Source organism: Orcinus orca, chromosome 15, assembly GCF_937001465.1.
Source record: "Orcinus orca chromosome 15, mOrcOrc1.1, whole genome shotgun sequence".
Taxonomy (NCBI): Eukaryota; Metazoa; Chordata; class Mammalia; order Artiodactyla; family Delphinidae; genus Orcinus; species Orcinus orca.
In genome coordinates, this window is record NC_064573.1 from 40,032,888 (window position 1) to 40,054,493 (window position 21,606).

General features: G+C 40.0%; 1 protein-coding gene across 2 annotated transcripts in view; it reads right to left on the reverse strand.

Moving 5' to 3' along the window:
• MAPRE2 (microtubule associated protein RP/EB family member 2) overlaps positions 1-21,606 on the reverse strand; it is a 162,676-nt gene that overhangs the window by 117,205 nt on the left and 23,865 nt on the right. For both annotated transcript variants that reach the window (XM_049697989.1, XM_004273685.3), the window contains exon 2: positions 18,491-18,552. Coding sequence is in view for 1 of the 2 variants with exons in the window: in XM_004273685.3 (XP_004273733.1) it covers positions 18,491-18,552 (62 nt within the window). In the remaining variant the exon portion in view is untranslated. The remainder of the gene's footprint in view (positions 1-18,490; positions 18,553-21,606) is intronic.

Consider the following 21,606-nt stretch of genomic DNA (forward strand, 5'->3'; position numbering starts at 1 on the left):
ATATGTCCAGTAGTGGGATTGCTGGGTCATATGGTAATTCTATTAGTTTTTTAAGGAACCTCCACACTGTTCTCCATAGTGACTGTATCAATTTATATTCCCACCAACAGTGTAAGAGGGTTCCCTTTTCTCCACACCCTCTCCAGCATTTGTTGTTTGTAGATTTTCTGACGATGATCATTCTAACTGGTGTGAGGTGATATCTCATTGTAGTTTTGATTTTCATTTCTCTAATAATTAGTGATGTTGAGCAGCTTTTCATGTGCTTCTTTGTCATTTGTATGTCTTTGGAGAAATGTGTATTTAGGTTTCCTGCCCAATTTTTTTTTTTTTTTTTTTTTTGTGATACGCGGGCCTCTCACAGTTGTGGCCTCTCCCTCCGTGGAGCACAGGCTCCAGACGCGCAGGCTCAGCGGGCATGGCCCACGGGCCCAGCCACTCCACGGCACATGGGATCCTCCCAGACAGGGGCACAAACCCGTGTCCCCTGCATTGGCAGGCAGACTCCCAACCACCGCGCCACCAGGGAAGCCCTCCTGCCCATTTTTTGATTGGGTTGTTTGTTCTTTTAATATTGAGCTGCTTGAACTGTTTATATATTTTTGAGATTAATCCTTTGTCCATTGATTCACTTGCAAATATTTTCTCCCATTCTGAGGGTTGTCTTTTCATCTTGTTTATGGTTTCCTTTGCTGTACAAAAGCTTTGAAGTTTCATTAGGTCCCGTTTGTTTATTTTTGTTTTTATTTCCATTACTCTAGGAGGTGGATCAAAAAAGGTCTTGCTGTGATTTATGTCAGAGTGTTCTCCCTATGTTTTCCTTGAAGAGTTTTATAGTGTCTGGCCTTACATTTAGGTCTCAAATCTATTTTGAGTTTATTTTTGTATATGGTGTTAGGGAGTGTTCTGATTTCATTTTTACATGTAGCTGTCCAGTTTTCCCAGCACCACTTATTGAAGAGACTGTTTTTTCTCCATTGTATATCCTTCCATCCTTTGTCATAGATTAGTTGACCATAGGTGCATGGGTTTATCCCTGGGCTTTCTATCCTGTTCCATTGATCTATATTTCTGTTTTTATGCCAGTACCATATTGTCTTGATTAAAGTAGCTTTGTAGTATAGTCTGAAGTCAGGGAGTCTGATTCCTCCAGCTCAGTTTTTTTCCCTCAAGACTGCTTTGGCTATTCAGGGGCTTTTTGTGTCTCCATACAAATTTTAAGATTTTTTGTTCTAGTTCTGTAAAAAATACCACTGGTAATTTGATAGGGAATGCATTGAATCTGTAGATTGCTTTGGGTAGTATAGTCACTTTCACAATATTGATTCTTGCAATCCAAGAACATGGTATATCTCTCCATCTGTTTGTGTCATCTTTGATTTCTTTCATCAGTGTCTTATAGTTTTCTGAGTATAGGTCTTTTACCTCCTTAGGTAGGTTTATTCCTAGGTATTTTATTCTTTTTGTTGCAATGGTGAGTGGGATTGTTTCCCTAATTTCTCTTTCTGATCTTTTGTTATTAGTGTATAGGAATGCAAGAGATTTCTGTGCATTAATTTTGTATCCTGCAACTTTACCAAATTCATTGATTAGCTCTAGCGGTTTTCTGGTGGCATCTTTAGGATTCTCTACGTATCCTATCGTATGTCATCTGCAAACAGTGACAGTTCTAGTTCTTCTTTTCCAATTTGTAACAGCAATCATTTTGTTATCTCTTGTTATTCTGGAGGCTGACTGGGCTCAGCTAGGTGGTTGTCACTTATCTCTCACACAATTGTAATTAGAAGGTGGCTGACTACTGAAGTCATCTTAATGCTTCCTCAGTCTCACAACTGGTGGTTGATGTTGCCTTTTGGTTGGGACCTCAGCTGGGGCTCTGGCAGAACACCTACACAGACCAATCCTTGTGGCCTGGGCTCCCTCACAGCATGGTGGCTGGGTTCCCAGCACTCTGATCCCTAAAGAGAGGGCAGAAGTGCATGGCAGTTTTAAATCTAGTCTTAGAAGTCACAGACCATAACTTCTGTCATACTTTGCTGGTCAAGGCAACCACTGAGGTCCATCAAGATTCAAGAGGGGGCTTCCCTGGTGGCGCAGTGGTTGAGAGTCCGCCTGCCGATACAGGGGACATGGGTTCATGCCCTGGTCCGGGAAGATCCCACATGCTGCGGAGCGGCTAGGCCCGTAAGCCATGGTCGCTAAGCCTGCGCATCCGGAGTCTGTGCTCCGCAACGGGAGAGGCCACAACAGGGAGAGGCCACAACAGTGAGAGGCCCGCGTACCGCAAAACAAAACAAAAAAATAATTCAAGAGGAAGGGATATTGACTTCATTGATATGCTCAGTGGGAGGAATATCAACATTACACTGTAAGGGAAACATGTGGATGTACTGTGGCAGCCAGCTTTGGGAAATGCATTCTGCCACACACACCCTGCTTCACCTTCTTCTCCCTATTTCTTCAGCATGGGGTTGTTACAGCAGGAATTCCAGGGAAGAAAAGAATCAGGGCTGAAGCGCTCATTTTCAAAATAGACTTTTAATCCCACGGCAAATAGGATAAGCTGAAGACATTAGTGAGCCTCAGAAGTCTGATTTACAATGATGAAAGGCTTAAGACCCTTGAATGACTCAGAACCTAAAGTTCATGCCATCAGTCATAGGACTCCATGACTAGTTGGAGACAATTGAGGTAGAGGTTGGTGAGTATCCCTGAGAGGAATCCTGCCCTATGTCCAGCCACACCCCAAGCTGGCTTGGGAATTTACAAATAGAGGGAACCTGTCCTTTTTCATACCTGGAGCCCTGAGGGATGGGAAAGCCACACAGAAGCTCCTGACTCACCACAGCACAAGGAAAGGAGGGGACAGATGTTGGTGAAGGGTTTCGGGTGACACCGATTTTTCTTCAAAGCTGCCCAATATTTCTGGGGAGGGAGGGAGAACACACCTGACCCCGTGCAGTAGTGACAGAAACGTCAGCAGCAAAGAATAGGCCTGTGTACTGACGAGCCAGTTTTCCTGATGGACAGCTGTCATGAGAGCAACTCAAAAAATCAAATCTCCACTCAGGTTTCCAGAAGTACCTCGTAAAAATGTGGTGTGATGTCTACAGTCATCGCCGCCTTCTCTCACTTACTGAAGAAGCAGACCAGAGGCAGAAGCAGAAATTAGGTTGGCGCCATTGGTTTGGACAATTCACAGGGCATTTAACGAGGAAGATTCTCCCCTACTTGGCTCCCTCTCTTTCCGCATCTCCTGCTTGAACAGACTCAAATCCAGCAATCAGTTTTGAATCCTCAGCTTTTTGCCCACCCTTCCTCCCCATCTCTCTGATTCGGTCACTTACCTGTTCATTTCACAATGTGGCATTTAGGCCCCTCCCACTTCTGACACCCCTACTGTGGACGTTATGCCTGGCTTGAGAGACTCCGGAGGGGTTTCCTTGCTTCCTGATGCTCCTCTCCGTGCTTCTGACGTATCGACACGACATCTACCCTTTCTCCCTTCTTTTCCAAAAGTCTTCAATGGCTCCCTATCACTTTCAGGATGAAAATTCCACGTTTTACTTTTGGCGCTTAAGGCCCTACACAATCTAACTACCCTTAGAAACGTAACCTCCACCACATATGGTAAGAGAGGAATTTAACCTGGTTAACTCTTAACCAGGAATGCTAGTTCTGCCTCCTGGTATCAGCAGAAGAAAAGATTTCCTCTACACGTAATTAGCGGAGAGAAGCACGTAACCGTTCCGATTGCGAGTCCTTTACAAATGTTCCTGTAGAAATAGAGTCTTCCATGTGATTATTGTATTGGACTAGGTTCAGTGGGACTGCGAGACCTCTAAGCTACCACTTTAAAATAACTCAGCTTGCTTCATCATAGAGCTCGGAAGACGAGATAAACGTGGTCAGATGAATTATGATGTAAATGTAACAGTATCTGAGTTGTCCTCACGGCGTCCCTGTCCATCCAGGACGAGGAGAGAGAGCCAGGAACATTCAGCTACTGCCATCTCATCCTTACAATTGTTCTGACTAATCAGATTACATCACTGAAGTCCAAATCACTCTGCTTTCAGCAAATTAAAATATCAGCTGAAAAATTCATAAGGCGATTATTGCTTAGAAGAAATAAAGAATTGTAGGGTTGCTATTTCCTACTGCTGGTTAGAACATTCAAAGTTCCTCAGAGGCTGGATGACAGGTCCAAAGAAAAGGCTCTCCGGCCAGTCACTTACATTTGGACACAACCCGTTAAACAGCAGCCTCACATTCTGCACGCAAAACACTCAACTCAGGGTGAAGGAAATCATTCCCCAAACGGCCTCCTCCTACATTTGCAATATTTGAGGAGAGTTCCTGAAGTCTGGACACAGTGCTGTGGAGCTGAGCCAATAAACTTCACAGCGGTTACGAAACAGCTGCAAATCCATGCTTATGTCATGCTTTGTACAAATACTATATAAAGGACACATTCAGATCAAGAGAAGAAATATGGCTTTGCTAGTGTTAAAGCAAGATGCTCGATTTCACTAGGAAGATTTAAGAAGAACCTCCAATGTTTCCTAATTATGTGGTTCTAAAATGTATAGTTAACCTGGATTACTTTTATTTTATTTTCTCCATTTCCCCTCCTCCAAGCCAAAGAATCATTTACTTCCACCCTTTAAATTCATCACTCTAGCCATTGACAACATGGAGGGAAAAAACCCAACCACAACTCCAAACAAAAAGAATCTGTCCAAACTCTCAGAGCCTCTTCACACTGACTTTACCTGGCAAAAGACAGTGCCTTATAGTGATGAGAGATGCTGCTGTCCATAATATTGTCTGTGGTACAAAGATACTAAATTTACTGAAAAGACATTTTCTTGATTCCTTTCGAATGTCAGGCAAATGTAAGAGCCAAATTTTCTGCATAATTTTACACACGATTATAATTCTTTCCAAAATGGGAAATGGAGGTCAAGTGAACTTTTGGATCCTGTTTCACAGATCTTAGTAAATTTTATTAATCTTGAGATTCTTATTTTCATTTGCTGAAGAAAAGCAAGTTATGTAGTTATCAGAAAATATGTTTGTTTGTATAAAATGCTTTGTTCTACTGCAGTCTAAAAAAAGTGGTATTTATAGCCAAAAGCTTTCAACAAAGGATATTCCACGAGTGAGGGATGAGGTCAGGGTGTGAATGAAGGAAGAGGGATGTGAAGAGTTCGTAATTTACGTAAAAACCTTTAGTGAATAGGATCAAGCCCAGGAAGATGCTAAAATTCCAGCTCATGGTAGCAGAGGAAGATTAGAAGCTTATTGAAAACTCAACAAATATTCTGAGCCCTGGGACTTTGAGAACTTCTAATGTAATAAAATGTGAGCACTTTCCCTCTGCCACAGATCAAATCATTGAAAGAGATCTAATCTAACAGTATACACAGTTAGCCTGAAGCATCAATTCTTGGCTGTATATATGAAAGTTTTGACCAAAAAATGATGTTATTAACTTATTCTTTACTGTAGCCTATAGTGGTTCTTTAGTGTAATATATTTGGCATTTATGATTAAATAAAAAATATTTGGGTTATCATATTCTTATTATGATAAATATTCAACCATATTATAAATATCACCTAATAAAATGCTACATTTTCACCTTTCAACTAGCCTGGAGACATACCACTGGGTAAGAAACAGCAAGGTAATGATAAGTTTAAAAATAAGTATATTATCCTGGGTATCATTTTGTCAGTAGCTTCAGTGTAGATTACCTTGTAAAGATATTCACGAAGTGTGAAAATATCATATATCTTTGCTTCACCCTTTTAAAAAAAATCTGTCCTATTCAAATATCTGCACAACCACCAAATGCTATCAATTCTTCTCAAATTGCCTCAACATTTTTTGTTTGTTTGTTTTGGATTTTTGTTTTGTTTTTTTTTGTTTCCATCAAATCTGTGTCCCCTGAGAGGCAGAGAAATGTGATAGCTTCTGGGAGTCTTCCTGGCTAAACTCGTTCCTTCCAATCCATTCTATATATATGAATAGTTATTTGTAGTTTATAAAAGTAATATGCACACGTTAAGCATCAGAGGACTACAGAATGTATAATATTAAATGTGTAGTTAATGTTTTTTTAAACTATGTTTAGCTCTTGTGAGGTTACAATTGTATCTCTAAAAATTCAGCCGTTTTTATTCTTGATTTATCAACATAGTATCTATTTTCTACTATAAAAGAAATTCGACATACTTCTATTAACTTTCTCCTCTCAATTATTGTTAATATTTAAAGTTGTTCCAGTGGTTACCTTTACAACTTCAAGCAATATCCTTAAAATTTCTTGACTCATTCCAAGGAATATTACTTATTAACTCTTCATTTTATATGTTTCTTCTCAACTTTCCACTTTTATTTTTATTTATTTATTTATTTATTTATTTATTTATTTATTTGCGGTACGCGGGCCTCTCACTGTTGTGGCCTCTCCCGTTGCGGAGCACAGGCTCCGGACGCGCAGGCTCAGTGGCCATGGCTCACGGGCCCAGCCGCTCCGCGGCATGAACCCGTGTCCCCTGCATCAGCAGGCGGACTCTCAACCACTGCACCATCAGGGAAGCCCCCACTTTTAATTTGCATGGTTTTACCATTATGTCTCCTTTATCGTTTATATTTACATTATGTTCTATGACTGTAGTCAAGTCTTCCTTGTTTTGACTATAGGTTGCTTCTAAACTTGAAATCTAGTAAATGGCATTTATGAGTATGTAATTTCTTATTCTCTCCAAACTCAAGTGGTATTACCTTCCGTAGAGAAATAAATATGTCATTAAATCTTGAATCTTGCCGTCAAAATAATAAGATAACAAAAACATCAGGGTCAAATGAATTACCTTTTTTCACAGGCCATTAATTGTTCCAAAATATATCTCATTTTAAGACTGAACTTGAATTTTAACAGGTATGTCAAATACATAGATGTGTTATCTCTCTATATTTCTATACTGTATAGCTTATTTTTCCTAGACTTTTTTTTTTTTTTTTGTGGTACACGGGCCTCTCACTGTTGTGGCCTCTCCCGTTGCAGAGCACAGGATCCGGACGCGCAGGCTCAGAGGCCATGGCTCACGGGCCCAGCCGCTCCGCGGCATGTGGGATCTTCCCAGACCGGGGAACGAACCTGCGTCCCCTGCATTGGCAGGCGGACTCTCAACCACTGTGCCACCAGTGAAGCCCATCAGTTCATATTTTTTGACAGACCAAGCAAAGTTTCTAAGCCAGGCACGGGAAAAAGATGCTAATGGTTCAGTCCAGCTTATAAGCCAAAGTAATGCTGCGTGAGTGGCATTACCTCACACAAATCTGAAACATATCTCTCCCCAAGAGCAAAAGTAAAGTTAGAGACACAAGAATCCCATGAGAGAAACTCTACCAGGCAGGTATTATATAGCCTAGTCATTGCCTTGAAAAATAACAGAACAACACCTCAGCAGTTTGAAACGTCATGGTCCAGTAAAGGTTTAACACCGTATTCCAAAGCAGAAGTATGAAGTACTGGAAAATAAAAAATCCTCATGGCCTAGAATTTAGTCCTCTAGGGAGGCACTCTGAGGCTTATCCTAGCCTTGACTGTTCATGTTCCCTAATATAGTTTGATATCAACTTTATCACCTGTGATTCATTTAAAAGGATTTCTTGAAGACTCAAACATGACTAACTTTAGAACAGAGACAAACACGTCAGTGCATGCATTTTAGGCAGAATGATATTTGAGGTAAGGGATGCTGAAAATCTGTTATCCGCAAGTCACTGGGCAACCTGATTCCAAGCCAGTTTTATAGACTATACAGAATTCAAGAAGCATATATTACGTAACTAATGTCTGGGAGAGGGGGTGGTAATTAAAATAGAATGCATCATCTGTTGCTCTTGAGAATATCACGTTTTAGAAGTTAAAAATTACATATGTGAAAAATTTGTTTAAAATCCAAGGTAATATCCAATTAGGAATTCCACAGTATAATAACTATTCACAGGGGATGTGGAAACACACAGATAGGAGACTTCCAGCCGGGGTATTAACCAACCAATTATGATCTATAGGTTTAAGACCTGCCGAAGTTAGTTTTTAAACAGACTCTACACATCAAACAATGGAAGGTTGGAATAATAATGGTAAGTCGACTCTAAATACTATTGTATAGATATTAACACTGTGATCATGAGTATGTGTGGCAGCATGGAAACTGCTCATGACAAAGTGAAATAAAAAGCAGTGTCCTAAAGTATGCACAAGGTATGCTTATAACTATGTCAAATTATATGAAGGGGGGCATTTGTTAGGGTAGGATCATAGGTGTTTGCTTTTCATGATTTCCACCATTATTTTCAATAGTGGACATTTTGGAAATGCCATAGAAGTAGAAGAAAATATACATGTAAGAGACATGTGAGAAGGCAGGCAGCATTTGAACTCTGGGAGATGTTTGATTAGATGACTGTAGATAATCTAACCTACCTCTCGTAAGATATATCATAAATATATAGAAGTACCAGGAAGCTTGAGACTTTGCTGTGATGGTAACTAAGCTGTTGGGATCTGTCTTTATTTCTTGAGTCAGTCCGAATGACTGTATATCTATGACACTAATAGTTGTATTTCTATGGGGGGCGTAAGCTACAATCAACATAACTGAAGTGGTAGGGGGTAGGGAGGGCAGGGAGGAGAGGTGGCACACAGGTACAACTTCTGAGATAATTGGATTAAACACACACACACACACACACACACACACACACACACGCGGAATTAAAGTCTGTGAGTACTGCTTGTGGAAATAACTTTGGATTCACACCTGCTTGAATTCGCATCTGTCTCTACCACTTACTATGTGCCTTGAACAAGCCAGTCATCTCTCTGAAAACTCAATTTTCTCATTTCTAAAAAAGCAGAAACAAGGTTCACAGCGGACATATATGATAACCGAGACATTAATGTGTGAAGTTGCTAGCCGGGTATTTGTACACAGTAGGCATTAAGTTTGTTCTCTCTCCCACACTTTTCTTTGTACACAGGACTCCAGTGTTCAGGTATCAGAGACAAAATTCAGGTAGAAATGAAGGTGACTCTCCCCTAGCAGTAGGTTGTTTTCAGATCTTGCCCCCTCCCCCATGCTTACCCTCACATGGGCCAGCGTCCCTAGGCTATAACCAACTTGATGGCAGAATGAGGCCAGGCCAGAATTGTTTGGCCATCAAAGACCAGAGTGAGTTTCCTGGGTTAGCTCTGCTTGTATGCTGCATTTAAATTTTCTGTACTGTCTAATCTGGCTTCTAGAAATGGACGGTCCAATACAGTACCACTGGCCACATGTGGCTATTTACATTGAATTAAAATAAAATAAAATAAAATCTTCCTTAATCACATAGCCACATCTCAAATATTCAATGGGCACATATGCCTAGGGGCTCCCCAAATAGTTGGTATAGATAGAACATTTTTATCACTGCAGAACATTTAGAACTCTGCTCTGAAGCTGTGGGGTATCAGTGGGAATAAGAAATGTCATAGCCTTCGTACTCATCATCTTTGTTCATTAATTCTTCGATTTTTTAATGACTTTCAGGCCAGAAAAATAAACTTAGAGAGTGAAGCCAGGTAGAAGAAACATATTTTCTGATTAGGGGGCCTCAGTATATACAAGCATTCCAGGCACCAGCCTATGAGACATCAATAGCATTCTTTCCACATACCACAGCCCACTTGTAAAGAAAATTGTGATAAGATATGTCAACCTCAGAGTAATTTAAGTGACACTTTTGCTAGCAAAAATGAGTATTTCTTAACCCGATCCTGGTGCTCTATGCATAAGGCAGAAATCTCCTCTAGGGATATACAATCTATGAACGGTTTGCCAAGCAGTTCGGCAGTTTTATTTCTTCACACAATGCAATGGTTGCCTGTGGCGCCACCAATGACAGGCAATACAGGTTTGTGAATGGGAGATGTGACACCAAACTACTCAATAAGCCATTCAAAGTTTCATTCTGAACCAATCAATTGTTAATTACGGGTGGCCCCCAACAATCTATTCTGTCAGCAGGGGGCCCTCGTGAGTTAGTTACAATCCCTGTACAAATATCGAACTCATAAACCAAACAATCAAGAGCTCTTAACCCAGTCATTTGGCTCGTGCAACATTTTAAAAAGAAAGAATAAAGCATTTGCCCACTTGAAAGTAAACATATTGTCCTTGACATCAATTTCATGTTTCCCCAAAAAGGAACCCTTATAAAGTTTTCATCTACTCACGTACATATGCCTTGTTTGAACTGTTGAACCCTGCTGGGGGGCAGGGGGAAGAGGCACCCTGCCTAGAAGATCAGCACAACTATAAATTCATGCCCTCCACACCTGAGTGTGTGTCAATGCTTCCAGGTCATCCTTCTGCTTCCCTACTCAGCACTCTGTCATTATTCACAAACCAGCAATTTCAATATTTTTTCAGTTTCTTTAGATCTCTGACCTTTCCACCTTCCCTCCCTCAGCAGATAGCCTTGTCCTTGACTTCAGAGGGTAATTGAAGCCATTAGACAAGAATTTAAGTTTCCTGCCCCCAAACCTACACATTTACCTGCACGGTAGTCATCTTATTCTGTTTCGGGCTTATTTAAAGCTGCCCTCTCCACGCCTCCATTTCCCCCTCACTCCTCAGCTTCCATGCTGGGTTCCACATTGACCACGAGATTGAAATCGTCATCACCAAGATCACTAACAACCTTTTGCTTGCTAAACCAATAGGCACTTTTAGTCATTATCTTACTTAACCTCTGTGGAACATTTGGGTTTATCAATCCTTGTCTTTTGCTCAGTCTTGAAATGCTATTTTCCCTTGGCTTCCATGAGAGCATATACAACTGGTCTTTTCCCCATGTTTCTAGCTAAGCATTATCAGTCTCTCTCTCTCACTGTAGTAAAATACATATAACATAGAACTTACCATTTTAACCACTTAAGTGTAGAGTTCAGTGAAGTGGCTACTCTAGGTACCTCATATAAGTGGAATCATACAGTACTTGTTTTTTTGTGACGTTTCACCTAACATAACGTCCTCAAGGTTCATCCATGTTGTAGCATGTAGCAGAATTACCTTCCTTTTTTAAGGCTGAATAATATTCCACTGTATGTATAAACCATATTTGGTTTATCCATTCATCTGTCGATGGACATCTTGGTTGCCTTTGGCTATTGTGAATAATGCTGCTATAACCTACCCCTTAAATATTGGTGATCTTCAAGGTTCTGTTCTCCTTGGACAGTTTTACCGAGATTCACAGCTTACTGCTTACATGCTAGTGACTCCAAAAACTATACTTGTGGTTCATTTTTCCCTCTTTTGGGATTCAGATCCCAAATCTCTATATACGTACTCTTGGATGTCATGGGCACACTCAACTCAACATATTTAATACCGAGTTTCTGATTCTTGCCATCGCACTTTCAGTGTTCCCTCAACCCTGTGTTTCCTATCTCAGTAAATACCACTAGAGCTCCCACTTACTTATATCAGGCACCTGGGCATCATCCTCTGCAAACCGCAGCACTGCCATTGGCGGAGCTCCCAGGGAAGCCCACTGAACTCCACGGTTGCCAGGTGACTACTTCTTACTTTGACATCCCTGAAGGGGGTCCCGAAGGATAATGAGTGCTTTGGCGAAAGACCCCTCTCCATTAGTCCCCTCTCTACACACCCTGTATTCCCTATAGCCCTTACCTGACTTTTCCTTCTCAGCACTGAAATAGGCTTACCACATAGCAAGCACTCAATACACGTGTTGAATGAACGAATTAGACCTTGACCTCTCCCTTACCCATGCTGGCTATTTTGCTTTCTAAACTATACTCAAACCCACCTACTTCTCTCTACCCCAGCTGCCACCATCAGCTAATCTAGATGCTCATCAACATCCTCCACTTTGTGTCTCCACTTCTAATCTTATCCCCTCCCGATCACTTTCATACAGTTGCCAGAGTGACCATCCTAAGATAAAAATGATAGAAGTTTTACTTCTCTACTTAAAACACCTCAACCATCACTTTCAGGATAACAGCTCAAAGTTCTTCACTGGCCTCACAGGGCCCTTCCTGATCTGCTTGTCCATCCAACCCTCCTTCTGACTACTCCCTTGATGCTGCAGCTCGTTACTGAATGTCTTTCAATTTTGCTAAAATGTCATATGCTTCTCTTATCTTCTTTCCAGGTCTTTGAAGATGCTACTCTTTCTGCCCAAACAATCCCTCATTCCCTGCAGTCCCCCTCTCCCCAACATCTGCTAGTTCCTCCTTTTTCTTTGGGTCTTAGATGAGATGTCACTCCCTCTTGGAAGCCCCATCTGACCTCCCTGCACCAGTCGTGGCTTTGCTGTCACTGCTAGGAGGATCACAGGATGCCATGGGAGCCCCTACCATAGCCGTTAGCACCCTGTAGAGGAAGTTGCCTGTCTTATTAGTGTCCGCTATGGTGGGTCATAGCTCCATCAGTGTTGAGACCCTGACTTTCTTGCCCAAAACATACCCTCGGCACCTTGCATGGTGATGGGGCCATGGTAGAAGCTTCATATTTAATATGTAATCCTCCAAAAATAATTTGACTTGGGACATTTCAAACATCCAGAAAAGTAGAAAAAATTGTATAATAGCATAACGTACACCATACCCACCAGCTATGTTCTGTAGTTAACATTTAGCCATATTTTCTTCATCTAATCATCTTTCTCTCTTTGACAAATCATTTTGAAATAAGTCATGGAGAAAATGAATGAATTCTAAGTCTCACCAACATGTTCACAGACCATATAAAATAAGCTACTGAAGAAAAGGATAAAGAACCACGAATAAAAACCTTTAAATCTCTACTTAACTGTAGTCCAGTGAAATTCAGAAATGAGAACATTGAGCTGTGCACCAGATACTTTTTTATGAATGTACTCTCACTCCATCATTTAATTCTCCTGAGTCTTACAAGGTCACCTCATTAATAAACAAAAGGAAATCTGTCAAGAACCTGTAGCTCCAGGAGGTAAAGGAGAAAGAAAATAAACATTTGCTGAGTGCCCATAATGCATCCAACACTTAATGTTACTGCCAATTATTCTCACAACAAACTCAAGATGTAAAAACTCAGTGAGGTCAAGTTATTTGCCCAGAATCTAAGGGAGGTAAATGGCTGATGCAGGAATTTGTTCCAAGTTCCCTCTCTTTCTACCACTATTCATTACTTTTAAAATTAAAAATATTTACTTTAAAATTATTTTTTGCTGTGGTCTGAGAGGGGTAAAAAAAATATTGCTTCTACAGGCATAAGGAATGCTTAGGCTAACACTTTTTAGTTCTTTTTACTTCGGTGGTATAGATGAGGCAGAAGAAATTACAGCAGTGAATATGGCACAAGAGCATGTGAGAGTCAGAAGCCAGGGTTCTGGTGCCGTGGCACTGTCACCAAATGTCTGACACTAGGCTAGTCACCCAACTCTCTTCACAAAGAACGTGCGTCTGTCAGATAAGTGAGTTGGATTAGATTATTACTGAGGTTCCTTCCGGCTGTTAGAAAACAAAACACCCATGAAACCCTGTACTTCTTAGTGCTTTGCTTCAGTCATCAGCTGGTGAGGGCCAGGATGTAGGTCTTGCTGATCCCAGCCTTAGGCTCTGTGCATTCTCAGTTAATATGCCCACTGGGGGAACCAGCTGTAAATGTAGGCCAATTTTAATTGGAATGTTGGTCAGTACAACTAGAGTAACCTTCAAACTTCCAGAAGCAGATCTCCCACAGATTCTGACCCAATAACTGATGATGAAGACAGTGCCAAAAGAGGAGCCAGGGAAAAGCTCCTCTTCAAAGAAAACCCTGGTTTCATCCCTACCTCCATGTGTATCCTCTGCTAGATAAGCCATCCCACCGATCACACTTACAATTTTATTTTTAAAGGCTGTCTACTCCACTAGAGAGTAAGCTTTGAGAGCTCTGTCTGTTCCCCTTTATATCCTGAGCTTGTAGCACAGGACTTGGCATGTAGTTGTCAATCAAGACATGCTTATGGAATGAAGGGCAAATCTCACCATCTCCAAGCATCCCAATCCAATCTACCTTCAAAGTTTGGCTCAGATGCCATTTCTACCTCCCCTCACCCCTCCCAAATGCCTTCATATTTTAACTATATTTCTCCTATGGTGTGTCTCATCTTGTGTATTTTATTAGTTATTCACTAGGTATCTTAGCTCCCCAGTAAGGTCAAACTCAGACAGAAGCTATCTTCTGCTCATCATTAAAATCTTACAATACACAGTTCATAGTAGGCACTCAATAAATGTTTCTGGAAGGAGCACATCATTTATATATTGATACATATATGTTTACATATACACACACACACAAAGTAATTGGCACAGTTCTTTACATATAGAAGACATTCAATAAATATTATTGAATAAATTAAGTGCTACTTCTCACAAAGTTGTGGTGAGCCTAATACCCTCAAACTGTAAACACTTGTAAAGTACTCCAAACCTTTTAAGAAAAGATGTGGGGGGCTTCCCTGGTGATACCCAGGTGGTTGGGAATCCACCTGCCAATGCCAGGGGACACAGGTTCGAGCCCTGGTCTGGAAAGATCCCACATGCCACGGAGCAACAAAAGCCTGTGTGCCACAACTACTGAAGCCCGCGTGCCTAGAGCCCGTGCTCTGCAACAAGAGAAGCCATTGCAATGAGAAGCCTGCGCACCGCAATGAAGAGTAGCCCCGGCTAACGTAACTAAAGAAAGCCCGCGCACAGCAACAAAGACCGAACGCAGCCAAAAATAAAATAAAGAAAAAAAAAAACATGTGGTAAACTAGATTAAAAGTCATACAAATGGTCATAGCCTTGGATAATAATCTTCTGGGATTTTGTCCTAAGGAAATAAACAAAACTAAAGAAAAAACAAACAACTAAACTGAACCAACCAAAACAATAACAAAGTCTACAAAAAATTTAGTATAGCATTTTTTAGTGAAAAATTAGAAGATATTTTATGGAACATTGATACAACATAATACTATTCTAATGATTGTTCTGATGACTCATGAAAGATGCTTGTGATTAATATCAAATAAAACACAAAATTCACATGTGCTATGTTATCCACTATAGAAAAACAGGAATACTTAAGGGAATAGCAAATATGCAAAAAAAAAAAAAAGAAAGAAAAAAAAGAAAGAAAAATAGTTATTTTGGGGTGGCATTGTTATGGGCGATTTTTTTCCCCTAAAGTTTCCTTTAAATTTATTATTTTTATAATAAAAATTCTGGTAGAATCAACATAAAAGTTTCCTTAATGTGGCTGTATTTCCTATAGACAGTTATTTAGTGAGGACCAAAGCATAAATTACAATGTCTGTTAATAGCTATCGCTCCAGTATTTGACACTAGGACTCAAGTGATACCTGAGTAGGGATGCTATTCTGTGTCATGAGGTACAAAGCACAGGCACGGTGTGCAGGTGCAGGAACAGATTGGATGAGAAGAAAGCAGTTAGACCCAGCAAAGGAATCTTGGGAACCACACAACTGATGATGAAATTGCTCACTCAAGGAAACTATTAATACTAGCTTCCGAGAGGTTAAATGAGGAGGCTGCAACCCACAAGGATATGAAGAGAAGGGAGAAGAATGAAGGATGGCCGTCTTCTTGGTTCTCCACCATCTCCTATTTCCTTACGGTCTACTATCGCAGACAAGGCTGTATACCCTGCCAGCCAAATGCTGCTGGCTGCCTGTTTTTTGTAAATAAAGTTTTATTGGAAGCCAGCCAAACCCATTCATTTATGTTTATTATGTTTTCATGCTACAATGAATTGAATAGCTGTGACAGAGACTGTACGATCAACAAAGCAGAAAACTATTTACTATGTGGCTCTTTACAGAAAAAGAATTTGTCCCATAGCCCCATATATATAAGGAGGTTTATACACAGACACCTAATTTAGATATCAGGCCATCTTTTTCTATTACTTTTTCTTCAAACATGCCAGCTTGGAAGATAAATTATACAATCACCTTATTATCCAGACAGAATTTTGAGGGTGAAAAGGGGTGGTAAAGATGATATTCCAGGACAGCAGAAGTTAACTAAGACTGTCCTGGACACCAGATATATAGGCCCCCTCCTAGGGCACACGAGTGGGTTTCAAAGGGCACTCAGTGCCTGTCCAGGGACTGCTTTTTTTTTTAATGAAGTATAGTTGATTTACAATGTTGTTTTAATTTCTGTTGTACATCAAAATGATTCAATTATACATATATATATATACACATCCTTTTTCAAAAATATTCTTTTGCATTATGGTTCATCATAGGATTTTTTTTTTTTTTCTTTTTGCGGTACGCGGGCCTCTCACTGTTGTGGCCTCTCCCGTTGCGGAGCACAGGCTCCGGACGCGCAGGCTCAGCGGCCATGGCTCACGGGCCCAGCCGTTCCGCGGTATGTGGGATCTCCCCGGACTGGGGCACGAACCCGTGTCCCTTGCATCAGCAGGTGGACTCTCAACCTCTGAGCTACCAGGGAAGCCCCATCATAGGATATTGAATATAGTTTCTCATGCTATATAGTAGGACCTTGTTTATCCATTCTGTATATAATAGCTTACATCTGCTAATCCCAACCTCCCACTCCATCCCTCCCCCAACCCCCTCCCCCTTGGCAACCACAAGTCTGTTCTCTATATCCATGAGTCTGTTTCTGTTTCATAGATAGGTTCATTTGTGTCATATTTTAGATTCCACATATAAGTGATATCATATGGTCTTCATCTTTCTCTTTCTGACTTACTTCACTTAGTATGATAATCTCTAGTTGCATCCATGTTGCTGCAAATGGCATTATTTCATTCTTTTTATGGCTGAGTAGTATTCCATTGTAAATATAATACGTACTACATCTTCTTTATCCATTCATCTGACGATGGACATTTAGGTTGTCTCCATGTCCTGGCTATTGTGAACAGTGCTGCTATGAACTTAGGGGCTCATGTATCTTTTTGAATTATAGTTTTGTCTGGAAATATGCCCAGGAGTGGGATTGCTGGATCATATGGTAATTCTGTTTTTAGTTTTCTGAGGAACTTTCATACTGTTTTCCATAGTGCAGCCACTTACATTCCCATCAACAGTGTCTGAGGGTTCTGTTCAGGGACTGCTTTTATGTGCACATGGAAAGCTCAGGCGGTTCCTCTTATTGGTTCTTCCTATTTCAATTGCCCTCAGATGCCTTTCTACTTCCCTCCCTCTGTCCCAGCTCTGTCCTAGAGCCCGTTCTGATTGTTGAAGAGGGCAGCTCTTTGGGCACCACTCAGGGTACATACAGCATCTCTACTTTCATTAGAGCAAAAGGGGCAAAGTTTACTCATCCTATTTAAATAAACCTTAATTATTTCAAATCATTACAAATAAGAATTTTGTACCTGTAAATTTCACTTGGTTTACTATCTAGGCAACTCCTTAAAATTCTACTCTTCTTTAGAATTTTCTGTTTCTCTTCTCAAATAATTCATTTAAAAATGACCATCAATCATAGCATTTATCACAAAGAGACCCCAAGACAAATATGGTCTATTACCCATTGATTTGAGCTTTTAAGACTCACCAATACTGTTTGGAGAATTATTGAAGAATGAAGTTTCTAATGTTATCCTTCCAGAATGATAAACAAAAGAAAACAACACATACCCCCCACACACCTATTTTCCCCCTAGTAAAAATTTCGATGCTGTGGGCAAAAAGTAAAACAAAAGATGTTTAGAGCACCCTTAACGAAATGTAGGACTTTACACTTTGTGAGACTATTCTCGGTGTGAACAATAAATAGCTCAAATCTTTGAAACCTCACTGGATGGCTTTCCAAATATTGCCATCTGGTGGAATTTCAGTTAATTGTTCCTTTGTTCTAGTGAGCTCCTGGAATAGTAGATGGAACACCAGTGGGAAACAACAGAAGGTCCAATGATTTTGTCTCAAACACAAATCCCAAACTGAAAAAATGGGGCTTCCCGAGCTTTCATCTCCTTTAAGATGCCCCCCTCTACTGTAAAGCCAATAGAGCAGTTGCCTGGATTTTTAATAAATAATCCCTTCTTCATAATTAGAAATGTCATGAGGTCATTTGACTACATCTTAAATTTCTCTCACTTCACTTCTCACCAATAAGATCTCCAAAGTTCAACTTTAACTGGCTTGAGCATTTTTAGAGGAATTGCGGATAACAGTTAATTAGCCCTTAGTACATACGGGAAATGGAATGTAGTTTGAAAAACAATGTTTTAATGAAGCATGTTTACTCGAATACTCGCTTTAACTGTATAATGGAATTTTGAAAATAAATTTGTTACAAAGGCATTAATAATATGCACTCCAATTTAATCTGTAAACAGGGAGTCACGCAACATAATTTACGTTGAAATCTTACCTTGAGCATCCAGGCTCTCTCCCTGGCTGTCGAGAAGAAATGTTCCTCTGAGAAACAGGATACTGGGATCGTAAAAATGAAAAGAAAAAAAGCATTTACAGTGCTGAAAACATCAGAGCAAAGGGTTGTTTAGTTCATTGGGTGTGGCCAGCAATGGAAGAGAAAATTAAAAAGCACACATCCAAATTCAGTTGACTTTATCATATAAGAGAGTAACTCAGCCAAACAATAGGGTTGTCAGCTACATTATTATATCAGTTCTTGGGTTGATTAATCATAGTTTGAGAGTATTTAGATAATGTCAGTCCTATGAAGGGAATTTTTTTTACCCTCCCCCCCATAGCCTCATGTGATGAGAATCATGTGTTAGCAGATAACCCAAGGAACCAATGTCCCCAGTGAGGTATCAAATGCCAACGTCAATTAAAGTATTGACTTTCCCAAACTTGGGTTAATCTGCAGACTTTATATCTAGTATCAACACAGGCTTATTCTTCTAGTTAAAAGATGTGTTTAGGGACTTCCCTGGTGGCACAGTCGTTAAGACTCCGTGCTCCCAAGGTGGGGGGCCTGGGTTTGATGCCTGGTCAGGGAACTTGGTCCCACATGCATGCTGCAACTAAGGAGCCCACGTACCGCAACTAAGGAGCCTGCATGGCCCAACTAAGACCCGGCGCAACCAAATAAATAAATATTTTAAAAAAGATGTGCTTAATTTTAACAGGACAAGCATTGCCAGGATCAAACTTCAAAATATATACACCATCAAGGAATTATTTACTTTCTTTATATGAATGTGCTATTTAATTTCAAAACATGCTCTGACTAAATGATAAGACAATAAATTGATGAAGGACAGGTCCAATTCCAGAGGTTGAGACATGTGTGTGAGCTGTGGGTTTTGAGGGGCCCAGTTTGGGGGTGGGGTGGATGATAACTGGGGAGGCTGCTTGTGGCTCAAGCAGTTGCTCCTAAAAAGGACCCGAGATGCAGATGTGTGTGAGCCTTAGTGGTCTTCCCACCACACCCAAGAAACAGACTAGAAAGGACCCCTCTCCACCTGCCACCTAAGCCCTCACCCTGCACATTGCTCTTCCGTGTTTTCTGTAAATGGCCATTTCAGAAATGCCTTTGGCGTTTGTTTAGTTTAACATCAATTGTATAAAAATAAAGTATTTGTGGCAGATCCAACACAATGTGATTAATCCCAGACATAGTTCTGGAGATGCCACTGGGAGAAAGATTTTAAGAAAGGGAAGAGGGAGGCATTTTATACATATATATATATATTTTTTCTTTTAATAAGAGAAAGAGGAGATGGTGAAAGGAAATAAATGCAAATAACAAAATGTAAGTGCTGAGAGAATAAACAAAGGCGATAGCTGAATTTTCAATGTTATACCATTCAATAAGGGAGTTCAAAAGTAATTCATAGAATTTGGCTTGTATAAAAATCAGAAAATTTAACGTGGATGGTTTCAAGAACTGACCTCGGATAAGCTGACAATTTATTCCCTTCAGATAGAACAGGTAGAATTTCTTCACATATTTTACAGAATTTAATTTTATGAGTGTTTCACATTTTTCCCATAATTTAATGAGAGTTGATAATACTAAAAAAATCAGGTTTAAAAAAATCTGTTCCCATCCATGTCAGTTTCTTTTCCTAAGTCCATCTTTGAGATATTTTAACTGAATCAGAATAAAATTTTCATTTGCCCTCTTTATTTAACTAGTACCAGTAGCTACGTTACTAGGCGAAGTATTGGCTACCAAGCTAGGAAGCAAGAGTATAAGTTTCCTAGTTTATCTGTAAACCAGATAATTAGCCCTTAGAAAATTCGGGACCAGCTGTATACGACTGGTCTTTTCTGTTCTGACAACAAGAGCCCGTTGCTAACATTCTCAACAGCTGCGATGGATCAGTTTGGAGAAGAATGAGACCGTTTATTGAATACCCCTGCACAAGTCATTTGACATATTTTATCTAATTTAATACTCAAAACCATCTTATTACAAATGAAAAAACAGAGGCTCAGAGCAGTGGAGCAGTTTCCCAATATCATGCAGCTCAACTAGCAAGTTCTAACTGAGTCTGACAGACTCTGCTGTTTTGTCCACACAACACCACGTTAAAAGCCAGGCCTCTGACATTGATTTGAGACACCTGGAGAGCTCTTGGTCTACTCCTGGGATGTGGTAGGTGCTCAATAATGCATGGCCTTGTGAGGGTGGAGGTCTAGGGTCCCCACTGGTGGGGATGGCAGGGAAGGCAAACAGTGTTTTCTGTGCTGCCTGGCATAAGCAGAGCAGTTATTGTCTCTAAGTTTCACACTTTTTAAAAAGACGAACTCAAAATAGGTCACTATGTACATGTGAAATGCAGAACTATGAAACTTTTAGAAAAAATTAAAACAGGAGAAAAGCTTTGGGATCTAGGGCCTGACAAAGAGTTTTAAGTTTTTGACAACAAAAAACACAATCCAGGCAAGGAAAAAATGGATAAATTGGACTTCATCAAAATTAAGAACTGTTGTCCATTGGGTGTAAATATAAGGTGTAATTGGGAGAAAATATTTGCAGACCACATATCTGACAAAGGACAAGTATCTAGAATAAGTTAAGAACCCTCAAAACTCAGCTAAAAAAACCAAACAATTAGGAAATGGGCAAAAGACACTGACAGACATTTCACTGAGGAGGATATACAGATAGGAGATGAAATGATATTCAATGTCATTAGCCATTAGGTAAGTGAAAAAAACAAAACCATAATGAGATATCACTAGACATTTATCAGAAGGGCCAAAATAAGGACAAGTAACAATCTGAAATTCTGATGAGGATGAGAAGAAACTAGACCATTCATATATTGCTTGTGAGAATATAAAATGGTTCAGCTACCCTAGAAAACATTTGACTGTTGTAAAAAACAAAAGAAAACAAAACCAAAAATGAAACAGGCAACTACCATACAACCCACCAACGATACTCTTGGCATTTTTCCAGAAAATTTAAAACTTTTCTTTATTAGATTTATTCATAGTAGCCAAAATTGAGACAACACTGATGTCCTTTCACAGGTTAATGGTTAAACAAACCAGTATATCCATAAA